Raw genomic sequence first — 25439 nt, forward strand, 5'->3', positions numbered from 1 at the left:
ATACTAAACAACATGGAGCAGAAGTAAAGGCAGAAAACATTGTCAAGAAAGGAGAAAATAAATTAAAGCAAGTCCTGTGGGTGCTGCTCTCTGACCCTGCAAGAGAATGGACATGGGGGTACAGGAGCCCACCAGCTGGATCGGGGCCTCCAGCCTAGCCCCTTACTTTATGCTACCAATAATCCAAACACGTACTAGAAAAAGTGCCTCCATGGAACCTGCGTCAAAAACAGTTTCAAAGGCAGAGAGCCAAGGCCTGGAGAAGATATTTGCCAGGTACCTCAACCCCCCTACAATGGGGACCACAAAAATGGAAATCAGGTCAGCACCGTGGCGGGGGGCATCACCACTGCACAGTGGGATGCGAACCTCACATTGTGCATTGGGTGGAGGCAAGCAGGGAAAGCTGTAGGGAGGTGCCCTGGCCTCCACGAGCCTTCAGGATGGTTGGTCTGCTCCGATCGACCAAGGTGCCTCCAGCCAGACCCTGGCAACACCAGCCCACAGGGATTTCCCTGTGGGCTTTGTGAACCACTGGTACTGCCCGGCTGCTCCCCAGCAGCCTCCTCTGCCTGCTCCCAGCCAGGCAGTAGGACCAGGAGGTCTGGAGCCACTGAAAAAGGGCAGGAAAGCCCAGTGGGCTGATCTCTGAGCACAGACAAGCTCTGCAAACCCTGCTCCAGCAGAACGGGGCTGTGGCAGAAGAGTGAGTTAGCAGCAGGGTTTGCTGGGGATGGAATTTCTTCCTGACAAAGTAGGAAGAAGCAGCAGCACAAGTCTGTGCAGGCAAATGCAAAGCTCTCCCCACACCCACACCCCAGACCCAGACTCCTTTATTTCCTCTTATGACACAGTTAATTGCAATCCAGTCTTGTGTTGCTGGACACGAGTCCAATCCCTGCCACTCTGGGCTCTAGGGTTAGGTTGATGAAGCGTGGCCTCAACTGCTCTCACAGCACAGCTGCTGTGCATCAGAGCTGGAATCAGGACAGCCATTCCTCTTTGCCCACTCCTGCCCTTCAGATCTAAAGGAGACCATTTTCATCAGAAGAAAACAACGCGCTGGGTTTCACATTACGTCCCTGGCAGCAGGAAGCTAAGTAGGAAAGGATGTGGCAACATTGATTGGACTTCATACACCAGGATGAATTAAAAGAGAAGCCCCCACCCACGTACAGGGAGGGTTAAAGAGAAGCTCAGACAGCTCCAGAGAGGTGATTAACTGTAAAAATACTCTAATGCAAGAACCTGTTAACGGTGAGCAGTTCCCCACATGTATAAATCATTTTCTAAGCAAAAATAGCCTGGAACAGAGCAAGGACTGGTAAATGCATACCCAGGGTCATCACCGCAGTTAGTTACATTAGTTACAAGGATAATGGACTGGAGTCAGTAATGCACCCGCTATTGAATTAGCTGATCCAGGCCTCTCTACTTTATACCTTTCATTACTAACATACACATTCATTGGTCATAGCCTGATACTCATTTACAGGAACAGTGTCTGCAACCCGCAGTGTTAACACATCAGACAAGCACAGTACCAGGTGTCAAGTCCTCAGACAAGGGAGGCAGCAGCAGTAACAAGGAGGCACCAACCCACTCAGGTTCCCATGGACCTCAAAAAAGGAACAGAAAGGGAAGTCATAGACAAAGTAGGCCACACATGCCCAGAGCAAATATCTATAAAGGAAAAACAAAAAAGTGACATACCTATTACTAGTCTCCATCCTTGGAGCTATTCAAAAGACATCTGGACCTGGCTCTGGGCAAGTGGCTCTGCTTGAACAGGAGTGTTGGACCAGATTACTTCCAGAGGTCCCTTCCGACTGCAGCCATTCTGTGATCTCTCTCCCCCTTCTGAGCAGAGTGCTCTGGATAGCGCTTGGAAAGCAACAGGATCCTGCATGCTGTCAGGACAGCCCCCAATGGCCCTGATTTCTTGTAGGGACCACCATGAGCCTGCAGTCTTCTCCTCAGTGCAAACGTAGGCTCCTGGGTAAGGTCCTCCAGCAATGAAGGCCATCAGAAACACAGGCTGGATAGGTCAAACTGGATCCAGGCAGGAGACAGGCAATGCTTCCTCATCACTTGACAATCAGCTCCATGTGCCGATCCAGCCCAGCCACAGTAGCTACAGCCCCTCCCAGACATGACCATCAAGAGATTTTTGGAGAAGTACTTCAGGTAGTACCCAGGTGTCAGACAGCACTGACCTAAGAGCTACAGGCTGAAGTTACACAAACCAACCCTGGCCTTTGAAGGGCTGCACAGCTCCACCCTGAGAGACCGCTACTGTCCTCCCTTCTCCAAGCAATAAAACAGCAAGCAAAACTAAAGCATTCACTTGTAAAATAGCACAGAATTTTTGGCAATCTTCATTCTCAGCACTGACACCCCACAGAAGTATGGCAGGAATGAGGTTCTTTATTTCACAATTATCAATAGCAAGAGGGATGACTTACATACTGTAGCATTCATAGGTAGGCAGCAAATCATGGTAACATGGTACTCACTTGGAGTTTAATGACAGAATGTGAGACTGTACAACTGTGCTGAAGGTACGAGGGCAGCTCCAAAGGCTGACAATGAAAATTACACACTACATCAGGAAAAAAACAAAACCAAAAAACAAGTGGCTCAACTGAGGCTTAGGAAAAATAAATAACACAAATGATCACATTGATGCCAGGGGAAAAAAATAGTTCAAATAGTAGCAAATAAGAATTTCCTCAAAGGGGAAACAATAACATGGGCATGGCCAGAACAGATTGGAGAAAAGAGCTCTGAGCTAGTCATAACGGCAACTGGATGAGGCCACAGCAACATACTTTACTACATGGAGCAACATGCCCAGCACTTTTTTGTGGTGTGTTATATTAGTCTAACTTCATCCCTTCCCAACCAGCTCAAAGTCCAGCAGTTAGTTACAGCACTGTGTGCAAATACAGTTATTGAGAGTGTTCCACAGCTCCCTGTCCCTTGTAAGGTACTAGTGTAAATCAGAGGCTTGCAAAGTGTAAACCACAAAGAACACATGTGAAAGAAGATAGGTGGGAGCTCCCACCATCCACACAGCATTGCTTGGTGCCCTGCTCACGTACTGGTCCCAGATGAAACCACTAGATGTGTGTTTCCAGATGCATCGACCCTACCCTACAAAGGGCCACAGGGTAAACAAACCACACAGCACTTCTCACGTTGACCTGGACTCAACAGGCACATGGAAAACAAACAGGGAGATGCTCGAAGTGCTTTAAGTGTTTGGACAATCCACAGAGAATTAATATGGCTTGTAGTTCCAGTAACTGGAGAAAACAGAGATCTGGAAAACAAGAAGATAAGCAGTTAAGTTCCTCGATCCCCTCAGTCATAGAAGAAAGAACATGTAACGAGTGTGTAAAGATTAAGCTTTACAGCATTATCCAGCACTGCACTGCAAAAGGGCAGACTTGCTGCTGTTGTCACTGAAGATGCTCAGAGCACATTGATACTTGCTCAAGGTGGCAGCCAGGTCAGCTGCAGAGCTGGAATTGAACTTTGTTCTCTGGAATCTAGTTCGCTGAACCTCTCCATGCCTCCTCTTCAGTACCCTGCTATTTCCTAACATCCAGCTCACGACTGAGAACACAAAAGCTTCTACCTGCTCCTTTCAGCCTTGTTCAGCAAACATCTGCCATGCTGCATTTATCCCAGATGACTGCCTGCTGGGCACTGCCAGCCAGCTCCAAGGCTCCGGAGCACTGACTCATTGCTTGTTTTCAGTTCATGTACCAGTCACACAAATTAACATCACATCAGATTTTTAAACCTGAGATCCTCTCAAAATCCAGATTTAAAAAACAAAGACCCTTCTCTAAGGGTGTTACCTTGTCCTTCAGTTGCTGGCAAAGCTGCAGTGAAACTGTGAAGAAGACGAGGGCATCGTTTAACCATGGGACAACACATTCCACTTTATGGACATGGCTGACTTCATACCGCTGGTTGCCAAACTCACTGGAGAGGAAAAAAAGCAGTTTCACACAAAACAGCACAAAATACAGAACTCATCTGTCCTCCATTCTCACACAAGGGATCGGAACGACTTCTACGTTTAAAACAGCACCTGGCAAAGTTACAGAATGCAAACTCTCAGTTTATCTCTGACTGAATTCAGAGTTTAAAAAAAAAAACGTAAAAGGTTCAAGTAGAAACATTACCACTTTCCAGAGAGGCATAACACAGGAAATGCAGATGGCAACACCAACAGCCTGATGTTCATTTTGGCTGACAGCTCTAATCTCTTGCAAAACTCAAGGTACTCTATGGGCAACTGGAATCCTGAAAAGCCACCCCTCCGTGGTGGGATGGCTTGCATGACCGGAGTGGCAGGGTAGCCTTTTATGTCAGGGAGTGTGTGGATTGTCTTGAGATCTCATTTGGATCTCATCCTCAGCATCCTCCTATCCCTTTTACACAGCCTTGTAGTAATTGTACTTACAACATGGCTCCAGGGTTGTGTAGAATGGATCCTCCAGCAGGTTTGAAATTCTAGAGGAGAAGAAAAGGGTCATTAGGATTTTAAGTTAGTAAATTAATAATTTAGAAGACCTTTACTATTTGCACTCACAGTAGCCTGACAAGAAACACCTGATACATATGCCTGAATACTCCATTCATATTGAATACAAGCCAGTTGATCCCATCTTGCTCCTTCAGAAAAAGCACATTCTACACAGTAGCTGAGTGCAATTTAGATCCAGATTTTTGAACAAGAAAAGTAAGTTCCCACAGACCAGAAGAAAAATAGGAAATTGATTTTAGGAAAAACATCCATATGGAAGGACTGCATCTCATAAACCTTAAGGGTTTAATTCTGTTTTTAGGGGACATCAAATCAACTCAAATGCAACATGTGAAGCAGAAAATTAACCATCAAAACTCCATTCAAAAAACCCCCAAAGCTACTTCAATGTAAATTGGATTACTACAATTATACCCTTCCAAAAGCATGTAAAGTTATCAAACTACATTGTAAGATAAAACATTACTTGGCAAAAAACAGTTTCTGACTTTCTTCAGGGTACTGCTATTTTCTTCTTGGCTAAGTGGCCATGACCTGAACTACATTTAGAGCCAGTGCTCTGACTGGAGCAGATCTAAACACAGACACTTAGTGTCAGTCACAGTCACTTTTGCATTATCTTATGCTTATAACGGTGCACCAAACAACAGTGTGATCTCCTCATAGTGACAAGTAAGAAGGGGTAAATAAACAAGGCTGAAGAGATAGCAAGCATCACCTTAGTTGTGCTGGGCTGCAGCACATGGAGTTGGTAGATGGTCAGGCACAGCTTATTGAGGTTAATGTAGAAATTCACAAGGATGTCTGGAGGCAGAGCAGGAGCGAACATTCTCTGGTGAGAAAATAAGTTGTTTCTTTAACTGTGAACTGACCATTATTTCTAATGCTAGGCAATCACTAGCTTTTTATAAGCTATACTGCAATTATCCCATAGTGAGAGACACGTTAAGAAAGAAACAGATTGAGCAGCACACATGCCATGGTTGTTCCTCTTGGTGCACTTCATCAGACTGTGTTGGTATGAGTGCTGGTGACAAAATAGGATGGAGCAGTATTCATACGGGGAAATCATCCCTGTACAACCTTCCTGGGAAGGGAACAGAACTTCTCGGAGAACCAGAGTCCTCACGCCCAAGTCATCTGCTCTCCCACAGGAAGATACAGAAACAGCCAAAACCGTTGAGCTCAAGGCTTGCGCTTACTTCACGTCTCTCTCTGCCTCAGGAGGGGTTTCAGAAATCCACTTTCATCAAGATGTAGCACAACATCCTGACACAGAGCGTATGAGTCCTAGACTACCACACACTTACTGTGAGACCACTGGAGGCAATTTCTGGTAGAGTCAGAGTGGCTGGAGTGGTAAGACGATTCCGTGCTCTTGAGAGCTGTAACATCACAGCATCCATAAGCTGTAAGATAACGTACAGTACACTGCTGAGTGACGAACCCTGGATAGCTCTTGATAGCAAGGCTGTAGGATTTTGCAACAACCACTACCCCTTCCACTCAGGATCTGGGGACTTGGGAAGGGACTTGCTAGTACCACAAGGACTAGCAGACAAAAAAACATCAACAAGACACAGACAGGACCCTGGAAAAAGAGGTGTCAACCTGTTGCCATGAGTTACAAGAGACCATGACAATGATTTCCGCAAAAATACCAACCAGCAACAAATATGAAGCTTTGGCAGCAGACGAAATCAAAGAGCAAGACTCACACAGTGAAACAGCACCAGCTATGCCTGCCAGAAGTTGCAGAAGAAGATGGCAAGTGCTAGTAGTAACTCCCAACTGAGAGGCACCGAGACACTCATCTGCCAGCCTGTTACGCAGTCAAGGGAAGTCTGCTACTTGCCAGGAGCTAAGGTCCAGGATGCTGCAGAGATTGCCAAGATTGGTAAAAGGCACACACCACCTCCTACTTCTTTTCCACATGGGTACCAACCATATGGTACAGCACAGCCTGAGCAAGATCAAGCAAGACTTCAGGGTCCTGGGGTCACACGTGAGAGGGACAGAGGACCAGATGGTCTCCTCTATCTTGCCAGTCAGAGACAGGGGCATGGGCAGAAGTCAACGCATCATGCAGGTTAACATCCAGCTACACGCTCATGAGCAACACAGAGGAAAAGCACACCTCTCAGAGTAGCGAGGAACACCCCAACCCAACCCTCCAAAAAGGTTCGACAGTTTAAGACCCAAATGAAATGCTTCTACACAAACACACATGGTATGAATAACAAACAGGAAGAACTGACAGCCATTGCCTAGCTGGAAAACTACAACCTGACTGCTATCACAGAAACTTGGTGGGATGAACCACATGATTGGAGCGTTTCAACTGATGGCTATAAACTGTTCAGAAGGGACAGACAAGGAAGGAAAGGTGGAAGAATTGTCCAGCATGCAAAAAAAAAGGGTCGATTGTACAGAGCCATCTTTAAAGAACAACGATACACTGGTCTTTTGGGTGAAAACTAGAGACAAAGGAAACTGTGGCTGACATCTATTATAGCCCACACAATTAACGAGAGGATGTTGATGAAGCTCCAGGAAGCACCACACTTGCAAGGCCTTGATCCTGCTGGGTAACTTGAACCACGCAGCCACCTGCTGGAAAAGCAGCAAAACAAACTGCAAGCCAGCCAGGAAACTACTGGCATGCACTGAGGATAACTTCCTAGTACAGGTGATAGAGAGCCCAACTAGAGGACAGGCATTGTTGGACCTCTTGCACTCAGGTCCAGTTAATTCCAAACATGAATACAGGCTTGGCAATGAGTGGACTGAGAGCAGCCCTCTGGAGAAGAACTTGGGACTATAGGTGGATGAAAAACTGAGTATGAGCTGGCAATGCACACTTGCAACTCAGAAAGCCAATTGTATTCTTGACTGCATCAAAAGAAGTATAGCTAGCAGGACAAGGGAGGTGAATCCCTCTGTTCCACTCTCATTCAGCTGGAATACCACATCCAGATCTGCAGCTCCCAGCACAAGGACATGGATGTGTTGGAGAAGGTCCATAGGAGGGCCACAAAGATGATCAGAGGGCTGGAGCACCTCTCCTATGAAGATGGGCTGAGAGAGCTGGGGTGTTCAGTCTGAAGAAGAGAAGGCTCCAGGGAGAACTTAGAGCAGCTTTGAGGTACCTACAGGGGGCCTGTAGGAAAGATAGGGAGGGGTTCTTCATCAGGAAGTGTAGTGATGGGACAAGGGGTAATGGTTTTAAACTAAAAGAGGGGAGATTGAGATCAGATATTAGGAAGAAATTCCTCACTATGAGGGTGGTGAGGCACAGTTTGCCCAGAGAAGCTGTGGATGCCACATCCCTGGCAGCGTTCAAGGCCAGGTTGGATGGGGCTTTGGGCAACCTGGTCTAGCGGGAGGTGTCCCTGCCTAGGGCAAAGGGGTTGGAACCAGACAGTCCTTAAGGTCTCTTCCAACCCAAAGCATCCTGTGATTCTACAATTCTATGATGAACGTAGTTTAGCTGTTACCAGGAACTGAGGAGAGAACATCTACTCATTACAAGAAAAAGCAGAGAAGATGAGATGAATTACTGATGCCACAAAAGCATTGACAAACTTATTGTAAGTGCTTCCAAATAGCGGGTATTAAAGGAAAACAACCTACGTCCTAGTTCTCCCCACTACCACATCATAGATACAACTACTGAATGCCCCCCTGCCCCATCCATAACCACATATGAACTAGGGCACTGAAGAACTAGCTCATCGTTGGTCCAATCCTGCCAGAAACACCACAGTTCAAATGCTCTGTTCAGGAAGACTTCCTTTTCCAGACGTGGGAATCAACATATGTCTGTTATAGAGCTCACGACTGCTAAGATAAAGGCATTGGAAATGATGTCTAATTACCCCCTCCTCCTTTCACCCAAAATTAAAAAGGAAATTGGTAGTAAAAATTTGGCAGCCCTTGTGCATACAGAGATTTAAAAGACGTGGCTTTTTCATGTTTGACATTGTGGCGGGTTCTGAGTAAATCCCAACTCTGGTCCAGAGAGCATGACCAAGCAGAGGGCTGGGCTTTATGCCACACAACAGCTGGCCTGTATCAGACAGCATCAACAAGTCATTGATCAGCAAGTCATTTTCAAATCATCAGTAAATTGTAAGTACTAAATGTCATTTTTTCATTGCTGATGACTGCCTCATTTCTTCTCTCAAGAGCACTGACTGACAGGGAAGAGCATGATCTACATAACTGCACCATCCAGGAAAGATTAAGGGAGGTTCTCTCAAAACACCACCGCTGTACAACAGGGCACTCACTGCTCAGTTTACCATTCACTGTGATTTGCAACGCTGTTACTGATGCTAGATTGGTAATAGATTCATGTCAAATATGACGTCGCATGGATACTCCTTGACACGCGTATATACAGGTACAACCGAAGAATCCGTTTCCAGTCAAGACAGTAACGTGCATTAAGTGTCAAAAACCAAATGAAGGAAAGAAACATGTATGTTCCAACTCAACTAGAGAGTGCTTTCTCCTCACCTTGAGAACCTCTGAGCCTGTTTTGAAGTGGTAGTTTACATCTCTCTTCATAAGCAGGTAAATTGCTTGGTTAACGTGGTTTCTAGCATCCTGTATCTGCAAAGGTACAAATGCAGCACCATTATAGAAGCACTGTCTCTAACACATGCAAGAAAGCAGAGGTTACCCTACCTCATTGGCCCTAAGAAAATGGTGACTTCTCAGACATTAAGGACATTTTTCTATGAGTACCAGACATTTGCTGACACAAATCTACCAGTGCTGTCCAGATCCATTACCAGGTTCTTCACCCAAGGACTGGGGATTCTAAACAGTCTGAAAGCTACAACACGAATTGTCAGCAAAAATACTGCTGCTGCCCCAAAGGAACAGTGACATCAGGCATTCTCATCCTGTGAGAACTCCAATCATGACTATTCAGGTAGGAATTCTCACTGCTGATGGCATATGGCGGTCAGGTCTAGCAACACATATGATGATTTATTCCTTAGAGATAAAAACAAATGACAAATTGTATCAATGGAAGAAATGAGCAGCAAACGTTGATCTCTCCCACAGTCTCTATGGCATCATGCCACAGCCCTGTACTTGTTGGGGTTGAGTGTTATCACCATCCTCAAGAAGCTGCCACTGCGTTCCTTGTGTGGAACATGACCAGACTCAGCACACAGCTAGCCAAGTTCCTCTTAAGCAAAACTGCTTGCAGCCAAGAGACAACTACGAAAGCAAGCTTGATAGGTGCATCCCAGCGCTTTCACGCAAAGGCAAACCAGAGGAGGAGGAAAACCCTGAGAGAAATTGACTTGCATTCAGTTCCAGGAAGCAAAAAAAGAAAGGAAAAAAAACAATGAGGTAAGACATAGGGAGAAATAGACGGAAAGGCAAGTCTGTATGAAAGGTGGCTGCTGGGAGATGGTTAACACAGCTTGGGATATTTGTAGTTCAATTCATCTACACTGCTCCTCAGCAACACCAGATCTGAGCTCAAATTTGCAGTGGCCTCCCTCGCACAGATCTAGTCACTGGTTCCTTCTCACCATGGGCTCATGGATCACAGAAGAGTCCTGCTGGACTGGAGGTTACAGAAAGGAAAGATGATAAAATCCACTGACAGCTTGCACAGATTCTGCAGGTACTGGGGCTATGACATCTCTAAACACCATCACCTCCAGCCCTTACATCTTCCAGACGCTTTTGGGAAAACTATGCAGTTCCTGGCAGTGCTGGCAAACTTGCTCATTCTGCTATTATAAGGACATGCTATTTCCCCTTGAATTTGCTGTCTTTTCTAATCAAGTTACTAAGAACGCCTGTGCCTGCACCTGTGTTCCTCAAAAGTGTGCCTACACTACAGTTTCTTACTTATGACTTTAACCTATTTTGCACAAAGAAAAAGAAGAATCAAACTGGCACCATGCACTATGGAAAGATGCAATGAAGGATTCGAAGTGGTCCTTTTCATTTCAGACAGGACAAAGATCTCCACATAATCACAGTAAATGCTTCTACACAGAGTCCTTTAGGTACTCACATTCCACATCTGAACAACATCGCAACAATTTTTCCAAGTAAATAAAGGTGTTTTGCATAAAAGCTGGCAGAAGCCCATCAACTGAGCAGTGGGACACAACAGCCAAAAAACCGTGTGGGCTGTGCAGTCTTAGCACAAAAGTTCCCTTGCCTTGTTGTAAGGCATAAACTCACTTCATCTACACTTTGACTGTTTGCAACTCAAATACAAGGCACACCTCAATTTGGCATTAAGAACTCAAGCACACAATTTTCTAGATTTCTACAGAGTTACCTAGTAGAGTTTTCACTCCACTGCCAAAACAGCCATTGCAAACTGCACTCAAGGACCAAATGCACTGATCACCTAGAAAAATCCAGGCTACCGCAGAGGAAAATACATAGAATACACCTTTCTTCAACTCACTCAGCTATGACAAAGTAACTGTGGGAAACTGTCTTCAAGATCATCTGCTAGATCAGGTCCTGGAAACAGATCTCTCTCAGCAAAACGGGGGGAAGACATTCAGTATTCAACATCCCTTTGACTCCTTAAGGAAGAAATTCAGCTATGCCACAAGAGCACAATGCAGTGAGATCTGTTCTCACCATAAAGAAATGCTTCTGTAAGACAATGAAAACAAGCTACTGAACCAGCTCAAAGCCTCTGAAGTTGCTCTTTGTCCTGCTAGCCTGGAGTTTACGACTAGTCACGTACTGCACACACACCTTAGGCACTCCTTTTAAAGGATCATGACTGCGATGTTGACAGCCTTCAGCTTGCTGGTCTTTCAGGAACAAGCAGAACCCACTTCTCCCTCCTAGCACCGTAACTCAATTTAAATGCACGTTTCCTCCCTTAGCTTTTACCACTGGAACTAGGTAACGCAGGATGGATATAGCCTTCACTGAAAGCAAGGAGGGCACGCATTCTGCAAAGGGGTAGACATCTGAAGTTAACAATACCTGCTGCAGTTTCCACTGCTTGTCTTCCCGAAACGCAAAGTGCAGAAGCTGATTACTTCTGGGAATTTTCAGATTAACGTCCTTGAAGAAAGAAACAAAACATGAGAGTAAGCAATCCCCACATGCCAAAAATGGAGACTGCCAGTCCCATCCCGTTCTGCCTCCCACACCACCTTGACAAGCTGCTGAAAGAAGTTCTGGCATGACCAGGACCTCAGCCCTCTTCAAAGAAGATATTAATACAAAGGATAAGCTGAAAGGCATTTGGTGTATCGAGGCAGGCAGGCCGTACCATCTCAACTTAGAAGGTCCCCAATGAAGTTTGAAATTACAACAATACAGGCAATAAAGGTGAGGAATCCCCAGAAAAGTCAATTTCACCACTTGTCTTAGGAATTTTAGTATCAGTTGGTATTACTACCAACACATACCCCTGACAACTACACTTCTTCCTTGTGGACAAACTAGTAAAATTTTTGCAATACATGCAAGTCCAAAGGTTTACATAGTTATGACTACAGACTGCCTCATCTAGCAGCTCTTCCTCCCTGACTGAAGACAATACCACAGCAGAGCAGCACATGCAGGCAAAGTCAGATGTCAGCTCTGCAGTGAAGTTTTTAACAGAATTCAACCATTGGAATCCTAAATCTAGGCAGCATGGCAGTGGCTCAGAGGCTGCTATCATACAAATAACTCAAATTAAAGGCATCTCATATCCATTGCCTAGTTCAACTGGCACCAAAGCTGTGGTAAAACTGCCTTGGCACTGCAGTGGTACGTCAATACCATTGAGGAAGAGGGCTCAAGATGCTGGATCTTGACAAATTTCAACAGTTGTTGAAACATTAAGGATTTAAGGCCTGTTAAGAAAGACAAAGAATACTTGTTGATCACTTGTAAAACGTAAGGATGACTTATGGTACAAAGCAGGAAGCATGGAAGTACTCACAGCTTGACACAGGGCATCTCCCTGCAGTGTCAACACACCTTTTACCTGGTCTGTGCTGAAATGAGAAGAAAGATCTGGGCAACGCAGGTCACGAGAAGCAATAGACACCTACAGAAACTGCCAGCAGCACACTGTCCCTCCCCATCACATGCAGCCAGTCAAGGTCCCCTCCCTCCAGGGGTCAGCTGGAGGATGCAGGTGTACTCTACACACACTTCCAGATCCCCAGTCCACCACACCCTACCCGCCCTGCCTAAAACATTACGTTCTATTCTGAAACAGGCTTATTTCATGTATTAAATATTAACAATTTGGTTGCTGTTACAAACAGCTCTAAAAGGCACAATCACAAGATACTAGATGGATTACCGACACTGAAGTGCTAGATGGATCACGTGGGAGTTGAAAGCTACAAAAAAAAATCCAGAAGTCCTGTAACATGGCTCATATCTACAGCAAACAGTGGGGGAAGACTGAAGCACCTGGGCCACCAAGAACTCAGTTTAGCCACACGTGACATTTCAATATATTAGACTCTTTAGATAAGCACTTTAAGATCTACCTTGGAACAACAGTGAATAAAAACTGGACTCAGTTTTAATGCTTTAAGATTTGAAGAATACAACTTTCGAAAGCAATACAGTAACAGTGCACCCTTCTTAAGCGCTCACCATGCTGTTTCTAAGAACTAAGGTGCGCTACTTTGCAGCAAGCTTGAAAGCTTCATCAGGGCACAGATATTCAGACAGAGGACTATGCTGAAGATGAAAAAATGGGCAGCTATTTCAGAAGGACTGCATTTCTATAGCAGCTTATGCACAGATCTCACTTTGTTCTGTGCCAAAGAGATTTATGATTCCTATCTTAGGGGGATAAAGGCAAAGATCAAGATTTGTCCAAGGTCAGAGTCAGAAACTGAGTCAAGAGCAGAACTCAAGTCTTGTAACTCCAATTCCCAAAGCCCAGAATCCAACAAACACACCTTGGCAAGAACTGCTGACAGCAGTGCAATGGTGCAACACATCAGCATGTGGTCAGGAATCAATGGCTGTATTACAGAGTTCAGCAGGAAACTGCAAACGTCTGGCTATGGCAGCCCCTGGAACACAGCTACGGACTTTTAGGGAACCTGCCACAGGAGTTTGTTTTCCCTTAAGGCAAGCTCTCACGCCGAAGGAAGCCCCTTCGCTCTGGCAGCACCACAGGGACCTTTACTGAAGACGCTCGGTAACAGCATCCCTCACCAGCAGCGGGAAATGCCGGGACGGACGCTGGCACGGCGCAGGCAAGGCACGCAGTGCCCACACCCGGCGGCCTGGCAGAGCAGCTGTGACCCAGCAGCGACAGCCACTTACCCCGCCGTGCTCAGCACGAAGCTTTCCTGCTTGGCCGCACCTTCTGCGCCGCCGGCGGGCAGGGCGAACCTGTGCGAGGCCTCCTGCTCGGGAGAGAGAGCAGAGCGGTCAGTGCTGGAGCTCCTGCCAGGCCTGGCCGAATCGCAGCCCGGGAAGAAAGGCGAGGCAGGAGCAGAGGGGAGATGCCGGTGGGGGTCTGGCACAGCACAGCCACTTCTGTGACTCCAGCACCCTGCCCAGCACAGACAGGAGCACAGAGACTTCAGCCAGTGCGGATGTGCCCAGGGACTGCCCACGACCTCTCTCACACCAGCCCCTGAAGATCAGCCCTCCTGACTGGTTATACTGGCTGCTATCTTTTAATCGCATTTCACCTTTAGAACTAAGAAATTCTTCAAAACAGGTACTTTCTGTACAGATAACGCAGGTTAGCATCACCTGCTATTAAGCCATATGCTGAGTCAGAACTGCTGCACTCTTTCCTCATTTGGCAACCTCCCCTCACCTCCACATTTTTGCCCCTGCTCTTACATCACACACTACCCCCACCAGAAGGGCGTTAACGGGCTGGGCCTGTTGAAGACAATCAAGCAGAAGAGCGGTGCTCTTGTGAGCATTCCCTCCTGTAACCAGATCACCTTATGGCTGCCGACACACAGCTGAGAACAGCCCATACTCAGGCTGGCTGGAAGTGCCACAGGCTGAGCTCAGCTGCGCACTTCGCTCCTCTGGAAGGGGCAGGAACTTGCAGAGAAGGTGGCATACTGAGGGAAGGATGGGTTCAGGCAAGGAAGGCATCTGCTGCAAGTTGCTGCACAGGTAGAAGCTTGATAGTTAAGATTAACATACTCCTTTCCACCCTCACACGACAAATTTCTATGAAGATCCAGATTCTCTGTTCCAGGAACTATTAACGTTTAAGGCAAACACTTGTCACACGTGCCTGGCTGCCTCCACACGGCTTTCCTAAGCAGCTCTCTCAGCAAAGAGTCAAAGACAGAGCAATCTAGGAGAAAACAGCTTCACTGTGAATCCTCAAAACCAGAGGACAGGCAAACACTGGACATGCCTGATGGCCCTTTTTGTGTACTCTCAACTAAGAATTTTTTTCTTCCTCTGAGAGAAATCTACCACCACTCCTCACATTGATGAGCAAACAAACAAACCCACAGCACAAAAACAGATTAAGCAGATTACCCTTACCTTCAAAATATCCTGCAGCTGTTTCAGAACAGCATGGACCTCTTCTTGTAAAAGCCATTTAAACTCTTCTTCCTACATTGCGTAAAGACAGCAGTGGAATCATTAGAAATATTCGCCAAGTACTGGAAATAAATCTCAGACATACGAAATTATTTAAGTTGTAAGTATACTGTTATGTGTGATGTTTACATCACACGCTAGTAGAAGAAAGATGTGTCAGTTGTATTCAGAGGCCTTATTCCCCGCTTTTCCACCCCAGCCAAGTGAATTGTCCTCATTTTTGTTTTGACTTTAACAAAACAGTGTTTGTACAAGTCACTGCATCAATAATCACAGCATTAGGAGAAAACAGACAGCACAGTATGTGGGTTTCAGATGGAAGTTCAGATTCCGCTGCTTCACACCCTGAGGCTTTTTAAGCTGCTGTGTTGGGCTGACACCACATCTCCTGCTCCTCCTCAACAGCATGCAGGGAGAAAACAAGATGAAAAGCTTGTGGGTTGAGACAAAGACATGGAGATCTCTTATCAGTTAGCATCAGAGACAACTAAGGTACAACTTGGGTAAAGTTAACTTATTGCCAAGTAGATGTTGAGAAACAAAGACAAAAACTAAAACACCCTCACCCTAATCCCACCTTGAACAACATTTTACCAAGCAACAGCAGCCTAAGAATAAAACAAGCTAAATTAAAAACTGTCCAGGGGAGAGGAAGACTGAAGATTCCCAATCATTTAGGCAAAATTCCGTAACAAACAAGTTTGTATCTGTTGATGTAACACCTCAGGCGTCAGTCAGCTGTCTGCTACAAAAAAGCCTGTATAAAACAGATCCCCAGAACACAGCTAAGCGTTTCTGCTAAAGCCCAAGAGCCCACTCAGAAAATCGTTGGAAAAAGTGGGGAAAGAAGCAAGCAAGGGATAGAGAAGAAATTTATGCTTGCTACCTTGTAAGACATGGGAAATTTTCCACGTGGAAAGTACTGGAAAGGAATGAAGTGAGCACATTGCCCCCAGAAAAAGTCAGAAAGCTGTGGTCAACCCAGAATTTTAAGCCAAGTTATCCAAGCCCCAGGCCTAAGGTTTCTCTGCTAGATAGTTCCTGTTTACCATAAGAAACACGAAATGACTACTGATGGATTTACTTGTATCTACTTATGCAAGAGTTGTATGAACAAGGACCACTTTGAACACAGGTTCACCCAGAAGAACTAGGTACACACAGCAACACTAGATAGGGTCTGTCTGTCCTACCAGTGTGAGTGCAGCACCACTGCCCTTCCTTCCCCTGGTAGTCCTGGTTTGGGTTTCTGGGCATTGCACTGACATAGCAGCTCCGTTGCCCTTCCATTCTCTGTAACACTCTCCTTCAGGTTCCCGAAGGAAGGGAAGTAACTTGGGTAAAGCACAGGCATTGACTGTCTCTACCCCCCCACTGCCACCACACGGATGTTTTAGGTCACATTATTCCACTTCAAATTGTTACCGGCATCTTCCATCCCCGCTATTGAGAGGGGAAGAACCCCACCAGGTACACGTTTCTGATTTGAGGTCATTCACTACACCTACGCGCTCGTATTCTTGAGGAATGCCAGACATCCTACAAATGGCATTAATTTTAGACAAATCTTATTTTCTGTGCTTTTGTTGTGGACCCTGTGACTTCCCACCTGCCCTAGATAAATCTCAGACTCTCTCCCTCCGCAGGGAGCCTTCGCCGCTTCTTGCAGCTCCCACCCACGGGTACATCGGCAGCTTGTCCGCGCCTCCCGCACCTTTTATCACGCGAACGGGGCCGCCCTGCCGCGCCTACCAGCTCCTAGGCCTCGTCTCCCACCGCCGGGCTGACCAAGGTCAGGCCAAGACGCACGGTTATTTACCCATAAGCACGGCGGCCTCCGGCGCCGAGTCCCTCAGACCCACAGCCACCACCGCCCCCCTCGCGGCTCCCGGGGACCCCTCGGCCCGCCCGGCCCCGCCACAGCGCCTCCGAGGGGCGGCGGGAGGAGAGCGAGGCCTCCGGGCGGGCCCGGGCCTCGGGGAGGCGCGGCGGCAGGGGGCTCGCACCCACCCGGCCGCGGCCCCGCGGCTCACGGAGCAGCCGCAAGCAGCGCCCCGGCCCGGGCAGGGTCTGGCCCCGAGCCGCTGGGGGGCCCCGCCAGGCCGCCAACGCCCGGCTGCTGCCGGTCACGAGCGACGGCGTCAGCGCCGAGCCCCAGCCGGGCGCGGCGCGGAGCCCCCGGCGCTGCGCGCACTCACCAGCACGGCGCGCTCCGCAGCGCTCGCCATGGCCACCGCCATCGTGTCGCCGCCCCGCCCCACCCCGCCCCACCCCCCGGTGCCTGCCGGCGCCGCGCTCAGCCCGGCCCCGGCCCCGCCGCGCCGCCCCCGGTGGCGGGCCGAGCCGCGGGGCCGGCCCGGGGAGCGCCGGGCGGGGCGCGGGGCTCCGCCAGCGCTCACCTCACGCTGCCCCACGGCCCTCAGCCCCGGCAGAGCGGGCCGGCCGCGCTCGCCTGGCACGCAAGGTCGGAGAAAAGGACTTGAGTAAACATCACAGCTCTAGAGAGCTCCCAAAGAACCGCAAAGGAAAAAAGAAAAAAACAATTTTAGCAGTAACTGAAGCACACCAGTAGTCAGCAGCAAACAGTACGAGCCCAAGTTACCTTGCGCCATGGCCTGGATCATCACAAAGCAACATTCCTGCACCTGCAAAAGCCTCGGCTCAGGGATCTTGTCTTCAGCAGCCTGCAAAGGCCGACTTGCTGCTGAGTCGCTGAGGTAGTGCTCCAAAAGCCCCGGATGCTAGAAGGAAGAACGCTCCTGACAGAGCAAGCCAAGATCCCTCCACTTAGACGCCACAAGTCCCAGTTATAATCACTGGAAAGCCCATGAACCAACACACCTCAGCTTTTCGTTAAAACGGAGCCTTCACCCTCCTCCTCAGGCAGATGCACGCAGCCCTCCCTGCAAGCAGAAGCAGAATTTAGCCCTATTCGTCCATCTTAGTGCCTGTCTGAGGAGACCACAGCAACCAAAATGCTCCCAGGTACACTGCTGTTCTACAGCAGCTCCGGCTTTCAAGTTGTTTGAGGAGTGCATGTGGTTTTGTTTTTTTTTTTATGCTAGAATACCAGTTTGAAAGGTTCAGAAACTGCCACAAGAACACTGTGTTACCAAGAAAGGTTTTATTCTTTTTGCCAGTAGCTTTGTTAATTGCACAAAAAAATCTTTTTGTTTTGCCATTTAAACATTTTCACACATCCTATTCTGAATGACAAATGTTAATTAAAAACAAGGCAAAAATTAAAAATTCACAACCTTAATTAACTATAGGTTCTATCATTGAGGAAAAGAAACAGCTTTTCTTACAAGCTTTTCACAAGTGTCACATTTTCTCTTTAAAAAGGAGGGAGTCAGAAAAGCAAATGGCTAAAACAGAAATCTTCATAAAAATGAACTTTACAGAATTGTCAACAATATTAAGACAACATTGACTAACCAGTTTTATTAGAGCATCTCTCAATCCACACCTTTCCCCCCCTCTGCCCCTTCCCTCCCCCAAATATCAGGCCTAGGAACAGAGTAAGATCCATGTTCAGAGGCTACAGATATAAATAGAAGAATCCAAGTGAGACTATCACAAGTCAACCTCAGACAGCATCTGAAACAGTCCAGTTTCCACCATTTCCACCCTTCCTCCTCACTTCACATCCACTTCAGCTCTGTCTCTGGCCTTCCTGTGACCACAGAGCCGGCTGGGCAGCACTGCACCCTCCACCCATGTACCTATCCAGGCAGAAAGCTGCAGTCAGGTTTTTCCAGGAAAAGTTACAGTGTTCAACCAGTCTGCACCTGCAACTCCCACAGGAAGAGTGATAATTTTGAGAAATGCAATATTTCTGGAAAACAAGACCTGCAGCACTGAGATGCCTAGGGACCCTTTCGTAAGTATGGTTCTTTGAATTCACTATGAAATATATGTCATGAGACTTGAGAGCTCCTTTTGCATTCCCACAGCTTCCAGAAGCACCGCAAAGTAAAAAGGGAGATCCTTGATTACACTGGGTCAGACCCATTCACCTTCAATCTAGTCCAAGAGACTTTACTGCACTGACCTGGAACTGTTCCACTCTCAGTAGAATCTGGGACAGTACTTCCCTTTCCCTCTTCCTTCCAAAACACATCTTACAAGACCTCTGGTCTTATCTCCTGTCCCCAAAATACAACAACTCCCAGATGCCCTCAATATGTAATTCATAATGTGATTTCTTAACTGCAGCATGTTTAATCAAGGACTTCTGGTGCTAATTGCTAAGTTTTTCTGGATGAGGGAAAGCAAAAGCAGGCTAATGGCTGGTTATCCTGGGTAGTTATATGTGCCTTTTATATGAGTATCTACATGTGGGATGACAGTTGTATTGACAAAGAAATACGTATGTGTAACTAATACTGCTCACATATACTGCTGACAAATGGGCAAAGTGATGTCTAACATCTATTACTAGGAGATGTTTGCCACAGGACATAAAGCATAACACAATATTAGCCTACAAATAACAGTGATAGCAGGAGGTGAAATATTCACTAAAATAACATTTACAACATTAGGAGTTAGATGTCATGTTTCATAATGAGCATCTGATGCTTTCTCTGTTTCTTAATAAGGTGCCCCTGAACCATATACACGTTGCACAAAGCAGGATTGGTAAGAAATCCTAAGCCACAGGAAAATTTCCTTAAACAGCCATTAAGTTCCTAGAAAAATAAGATGGTGGGAGGGGCAGACCTCAGGATTTAAAAGAACACAATCTAATTTGAATGTGCTTTCTTTCCTTACAGAATCCCAACCCAAGGGAGGAGATTGTGCCACTGAGAAGCGATTTTGGCCAATGTTTCTTACTGGCATTTTACTAACTCTCAAATCTAAAATGCAAAAATCCTCCTAAAAGGCTAATACTGAGAATAAAAAAAACACAACCACCCATGCCCTGTGCATTTTTAGAGACAGGCATCCTTTGGACTCTGGGCTGCTCTGCTACCAACACTGAGATCATCTCTGCTTTTTAGCTTTGGCCTCTGCAGTTCAAGTCCCGCATTTTTAAAGTAAAGCTCAGCAGCAACCTTAGCCTCCCATTTTATTCACCAGTCTTTCTTGAAGTTATCTGGCCACAAGCAGAGTCACAAGTACAGGGAAAATTCTCATGCTGTGCTAGTGTTGTACTCAGAGTAGTAACACTAAGAACATGTATGGAAAATCTGACATGTATAAAGATCACTAATCAGTACACAAAATATCCCTGTGAGGTAGGTAGTTATCACCCACCCTGAAAGATGGGCAATCAGGCTTATAGGTAAAATGACCATGTGAAGGCCAGAGAGAGAGCATGAAAAGGAACTCAAGATCCTCCATCTCTTGGCTCTATGATCATTCCTCTCACCCCTTTCAGACTCTCCTTGTGACACTGCTACAATCCAAGATGCCTTCGTAATTACTGACTACTAGGGTATAAAAAAGTAAAGCAAATAGTGAAGCAACATAAACTAAGGCCAGAAGCAACTCCAAGGTTTGTTCCTTCACCAAATAAAATACCTCTGGCCTAGTTTTAAGCTAAATATTTCTCTTGCAGCTTTCCGTGAAAATCTGTGTTAAGCTCCCATGCTGTTTGTGGGATAGGCAGCTGTGATTAGCCTTTTAGGAGGCCACATTTACACTGGTGTTCTCATTTTCAGTAAAGTTTGTGTTCCCTAAGCTAGAGTTATCTGTGCAGGGGAAGACATGGATGCAATCTGTTCTTCTCAACAGTATGAAGAATTCCTCCATCAGGGTACTGGGGAGGTGGAAGTTTAAAAAGAAACAGAATCTAGACAGTGTTGCATGCAACCCCATTACCTTCTGGAACTGCCATTCTCCTCCACAGGAGGTGCTTTGTTCTCAAACAGTGGGTGATAAACAGAAATGCTCCTCACCTTACTTGGGACCAAGGACTTTACAGATACTCACAGGTAGATGGGATGTATGTCACCCGTCCCCTTGATGCAAAAAGTCCAACACACACGTTATTTCACAGCAAAGGAGAAAAGGGATCATTAGAAACAGCATCTTGGACAAGCTTACAAAGAGGAAAATAAAATCAGCCAAGCAGCAGATTTCTGGCAGAGTTGCCTCAGAGCTTCTGAACAAGCCGCCACTGTTCTGTTCCACGACTGTCAGTGCATGGCATGGATTTTCTAATTAGACTGCAACAATCCGAGCCCCCTCCTCCCCCCCCCGCCTTCTGCCACCAGGGGAAGGCTGACCGCAGCAGCTGCCTCCGTGGCAGATCTCAAAGTCTGTGTATAAAAGGAAATGGAGAGACAGAGATGGACTGGTCCAGAGTTAAAACCCAGTATCATAATAATATTAATCAATAATCATAGTATTTAACAGTAAGAATGGTGCAGCCTAGTGGATGTAGGCCCTGTACACTGCAGACATGTCGTTGTCTGATTGGTCCAATGCTTTTGCTCGTTTATAGACCTAGAGAAGAGAAATTAGAAAAGGATCAGTGTCTGCTTTAGTAAGAAACCTTTCCCTAGAAGAAAAATTACTTGCTGACCACTACAAACCAGAAGACTGCATATTACTTCAAATAATTACAGCAGCGCAGGTCAGAACAAACCAGATTTTGTTTAGGCCATCTGTTTTTACTGATGTGATACTGTAAGGGCTTCTACCATTGAATCAAATTCAATTCCATTATTTCATCCTACTCCAAATATAGTTCACTTGCTGTTCCCTTGTCCTAGAGGCCACCACATTCTTAGATTTTTGTCCCTGTTGACAAATGGCTCCAACTCTACCTATTGAAGAAACACTGAGTAACACACATCTGAACAACTCTCACCTCATTGGCAGCAGCTGCCATAGGAGTTGGGTGGTTGACAGAATCGCCCAGTGCAATAGCTAATCTAAGATCCTTCTGTATGTATTTCAGGTAAAAATCAGGCTTAAAGTTTCCTTGCAAGATATCTGTTGAGAGGAATGCATGCAAAATATAAGCACGACAAAAGTAAATCAAGCCTAACGCGAAACTTTCCTTTCCCATGCTGATGACCAAGAACACTGCTTTTAGATGTTCTGTTTCTCTGCTCTCTATCTTCATTAGGCAAATAATGTCACTATCACCCACTGACAAAGTTAGTTAAGATTTCTAAGCAGTTGCTCTCCATTTCACTTATTACCCTGCCCCAATGAAATCCTCACTGTCAAGTCAAGTCCTAAGCAGGCTGTAAACAATGCAGAGCTTGTTCTCAGAATCCCTGGCTATAAAGGATAAGGAACAGAACTCAGGTCTTCATTCCTAGAATGCTTAAAATACCTAGAATCCCAGGCTGATGAAGATGGGATGGTTTTCTCCCTTCTGCCATTAACTGAAATGCTAGTAGGTTGTGGGAAATGTTCTATAACAAAACAACGTAAGAGAACTTTACTTTGGCACTTCTGGTCCAGGAAGATGCTGGCAAGTTGTCCCTGATTGAGGATATCCAGAAGGGTCTGTTGGGACTGACCAGTCACTTGAGCCAAAGTCAGTCCTTCTGCTATCGTAGCCATGAAGCTGCCTTGGACCATGTTCACAATCAGCATCATCTTGGCAGCATTGCCTACTTCACCTGGGAGTGAGACACACCATTGGGCATTCCTCCACAAGAGATGCAGCAGCCTTCCTCCCCAACCCCACGCAGTATAAACGCTGCTAGACTCTTCACATTGATCCCAAACACACAACAGCTTCCTCTTCCCCTTAAAGACTTTGGAAAACTTAGCCATTTCCCAAGCACTCAAAGGAAGGGGGGGGAAATCATAAATGTATGATTTAAAAATAAAAAGCAACAAAGAGTCTCCAAAATGAACCAGTATTCCAAAAAAAAAAAAAAAAAGAAAAGAAAAAAAATGGGCTGGGGGCTCTGGAATTGGCCAAATTCCAGAAGAACAGGCCAGTTTCCCATACTGCCCATGGAGACAGGAAACAACCAAACCCTCTCACCAATGGCGTACAAAGATAACATATATGCCTCTCAGACTCCTTGCTGTATATCCCAGTCCTTGCACTAAGAAACCATGATCAGGCCGCCCTTGGTGGTTCAATTACCTAGAAAAAAAGAGGTCTTCCCCATTGCTTGGAAACAGCTACTGCAGTCCTCATATAAACCCCTGTCACCAGCTGCCAGGATCACAAGCATCCCATCATTTGATAGCTGCTGATTTCCCGAGACCGGTGCTTCCAAAAAGCGACCACCCCGGGACACTATCACCTGGAAAAAGAATTTCTCTGGTTAGCAGTGCATAAACAGTACGCAAGGATCCTGAGTATACAGAACAGCCAACAAGAACATTGTTTAGGGTTTTTCTGTCCTTAAGGAGAGGATTTTAAAGCACAAATAGCTTAGATACACAAACAGGACAGGGAAGCACTGTAATGCACCTAACACAGTGCACTGCACCCTGCAAAGGGTGCCTAAGCACAAAAGTTGCCCTCATACTCAGCAACACTTCCTGCACCCATCATTACTGTGCATATTTTCAGCAGCTGAGCTTGCATGCTTTTACCATGTCAACCTCTAATGGCCAAGAAACAGTGCTGAAGGCACTGTATGAGGCATAGGAATCTCAGGTTATTACTTCATATTTTCCCCCTCTTCCCCAAAGAAGAAAGGCCTCTGACAGATTGCTTTGTATTCTTCAAACTCTTGTGTTACACACTACTGCACCACCAGTGACTCTGCTTAAAACTTCAAAATTATCTTCCCTTCCCACAATAATTCACACTGATTTAAGGGCTGAGGATAACGATCAAGGTGTCAAAGAACAAATCAAAGATGCCATGCCAGAAGTAAAACTCTTCTACATAAACCCTCTCTCAGAACATTTCTAGAGTGAAACATGAAGGTGTTCTTTTCCCCACAACCAGAACACTTACAATAAGCAGATTATGCATTTTCAGTAAGTTATAAGCACGCTTATACAACCAGCCAGCATTTCCTTCTCCAGTTTGCTACAGAATACTAAATCTCTACCAAATCTATACCAGACAGGGATCCTAGGGGAACAAAATTCAGTTGGTAGTTCGCATTGGTGCCACCTGACAGCCTTGCCAAATATACAGGCATTGCTGCTATCACCAGGGTACATCTCATCCAACTTGTTCACAGGTCAAGATGTGACAATTTATTCTTGCTTGGAACTTGAGTCTCCCCTAACAGTCGCCCCAAAATCTTCACAAACATCTGTATAACCGACAGTTTACAGCCTGGAACAACAGGAACTGCCACACTGCTGCTGAGTCACAAGTGTTAGAAGTTCAGTTGATAGGATTACCTGGGCCAACTCTGTGACTGTATCTGCATCCACGGTAGACATATCCACGTAACACTTCCCTGGTCGAATTCCCTGCAACACTCCACTCGGACCAAGTACCAGCTGTGAGGAACAGAAGAGCGGTAAAGCAATAGGGTGTCTGCAAAGAAACTCCAATCCTAAAAGCCCAAGCTAGTCTGGCACTGCAATGGTAGTCCACTAGAGGGATATCAATATCTAACCCCCATGGATTATCTGGTGGTGGAAGAAGCATGATTTTGTTGGTAGACTTATTTTTACGTAGCTGCCCTAACCAGCATCTACGAATACACAGGCTACTGTTGTCAGTAGGAGTCAGAACTAGCATTCAGTGACTGTATGTTCCAGTCTAGCTGGTGGAGGAAAAACAAGAGCTAATCCTTACATCCTTTGCTGCTTTTGGATCTGATACACAGGCAAAGGTGATGTCACAGGTGGAGACAACTTCAGCAGGGGTTCTTCCCAGTCGTGCCCCCTCCTGGATGAACAAATCACACTGCAAAAGTCACAAATCCAAACGTAAGAAAAAATAAGTACAGAGCAAATGAGGTCTCTAGCATTTTGCTGAAACAAACTCTACTGCTGGACCCAACCAAAAAAGAGTCAGGCATATTAACTATTTACAACTGGGTCATTTGGGTTGTTTTTTGTTGGTTCATCTCCCAACACACAAGGGACTCTGCAGCTTTTCTGAAACCCCAAGTGAAAAACTTCAAAAGAAAGGCATAAGAAAAGAGAAGTCTTTGGTGAAATCATAAGAGGTTGAGTACTGTGGGTTTTAGGAGAGATAAGAGCAAAAGAATTGGTAAGTGGACATCGCAAAAGGTGTTGCTGGACTGTAATCAGGAATATGCACAGCCGAGACTGACACAGGTTTTAGTGGGCTGCTGTTTCAAAATCTTAGCTGCTTCTCACCACATCCCCTTATACCATCCACATTTTGTGGTTACAAAAATCTTTTAGTCCCTCTCAAAGTAGCCAGAGCACCCTTACTGCC

At 46.1% G+C, this 25439-nt stretch overlaps 3 protein-coding genes across 12 annotated transcripts in view; 1 reads left to right on the forward strand and 2 right to left on the reverse strand.

The window, feature by feature from the left end:
• Positions 1 to 25439, forward strand: part of HAPSTR1 (HUWE1 associated protein modifying stress responses) — an 824185-nt gene that overhangs the window by 495799 nt on the left and 302947 nt on the right. The window lies entirely within an intron of this gene.
• On the reverse strand, positions 2408 to 17396 carry ROGDI (rogdi atypical leucine zipper). Of its 2 annotated transcripts, XM_035549198.1 has the most exons (11): positions 17329 to 17396; positions 15071 to 15142; positions 13868 to 13950; positions 12513 to 12567; positions 11561 to 11641; positions 9086 to 9181; positions 5875 to 5973; positions 5283 to 5396; positions 4481 to 4530; positions 3870 to 3996; positions 2408 to 3325 (listed from the first exon to the last, which is right to left on the reverse strand). In XM_035549198.1, exons 1-11 carry the CDS (start codon positions 17368 to 17370, stop codon positions 3284 to 3286), a joined length of 861 nt encoding a protein of 286 aa, XP_035405091.1. In that variant the 5' UTR covers positions 17371 to 17396; the 3' UTR covers positions 2408 to 3283. The 2 variants fall into 2 exon arrangements, with proteins under 2 accessions (XP_035405091.1, XP_035405092.1); XM_035549199.2 differs by lacking the exon at positions 9086 to 9181 and having other exon boundaries at positions 17329 to 17393.
• The window catches only part of GLYR1 (glyoxylate reductase 1 homolog), a 28302-nt gene continuing 21102 nt past the window's right edge, over positions 18240 to 25439 (reverse strand). For 5 of the 9 annotated variants that reach the window (XM_050713744.1, XM_035549200.2, XM_035549204.2 and 2 more), the window contains 6 exons: positions 24828 to 24938; positions 24425 to 24526; positions 23199 to 23361; positions 22540 to 22719; positions 21954 to 22078; positions 18240 to 21586 (listed from right to left, as the gene is read on the reverse strand). In XM_050713744.1, coding sequence (XP_050569701.1) covers positions 21512 to 21586; positions 21954 to 22078; positions 22540 to 22719; positions 23199 to 23361; positions 24425 to 24526; positions 24828 to 24938 — 756 coding nt within the window. In that variant the 3' untranslated portion in view covers positions 18240 to 21511. Of the gene's footprint in view, positions 21587 to 21953; positions 22079 to 22539; positions 22720 to 23198; positions 23362 to 24424; positions 24527 to 24824; positions 24939 to 25439 lie in introns of all 9 variants that reach the window. The other 4 variants (XM_050713745.1, XM_035549202.2, XM_050713742.1 and 1 more) reach the window with 3 other exon arrangements.

This window comes from Cygnus atratus, chromosome 15 (genome assembly GCF_013377495.2).
Source record: "Cygnus atratus isolate AKBS03 ecotype Queensland, Australia chromosome 15, CAtr_DNAZoo_HiC_assembly, whole genome shotgun sequence".
Classification (NCBI taxonomy): Eukaryota; Metazoa; Chordata; class Aves; order Anseriformes; family Anatidae; genus Cygnus; species Cygnus atratus.

Bases quoted from the DNA above. Each gene is read 5' to 3' on its own strand.
- ROGDI (XM_035549198.1), bottom strand. From the start codon at position 17,370: ATGGCGGTGGCCATGGCGAGCGCTGCGGAGCGCGCCGTGCTG. The intron at 15,143-17,328 runs GTGAGTGCGCGC...TACGCAATGTAG, and splicing joins CTGCGGAGCGCGCCGTGCTG to GAAGAAGAGTTTAAATGGCT. The intron at 13,951-15,070 runs GTAAGGGTAATC...TCTCCCGAGCAG, and splicing joins AGCTGCAGGATATTTTGAAG to GAGGCCTCGCACAGGTTCGC.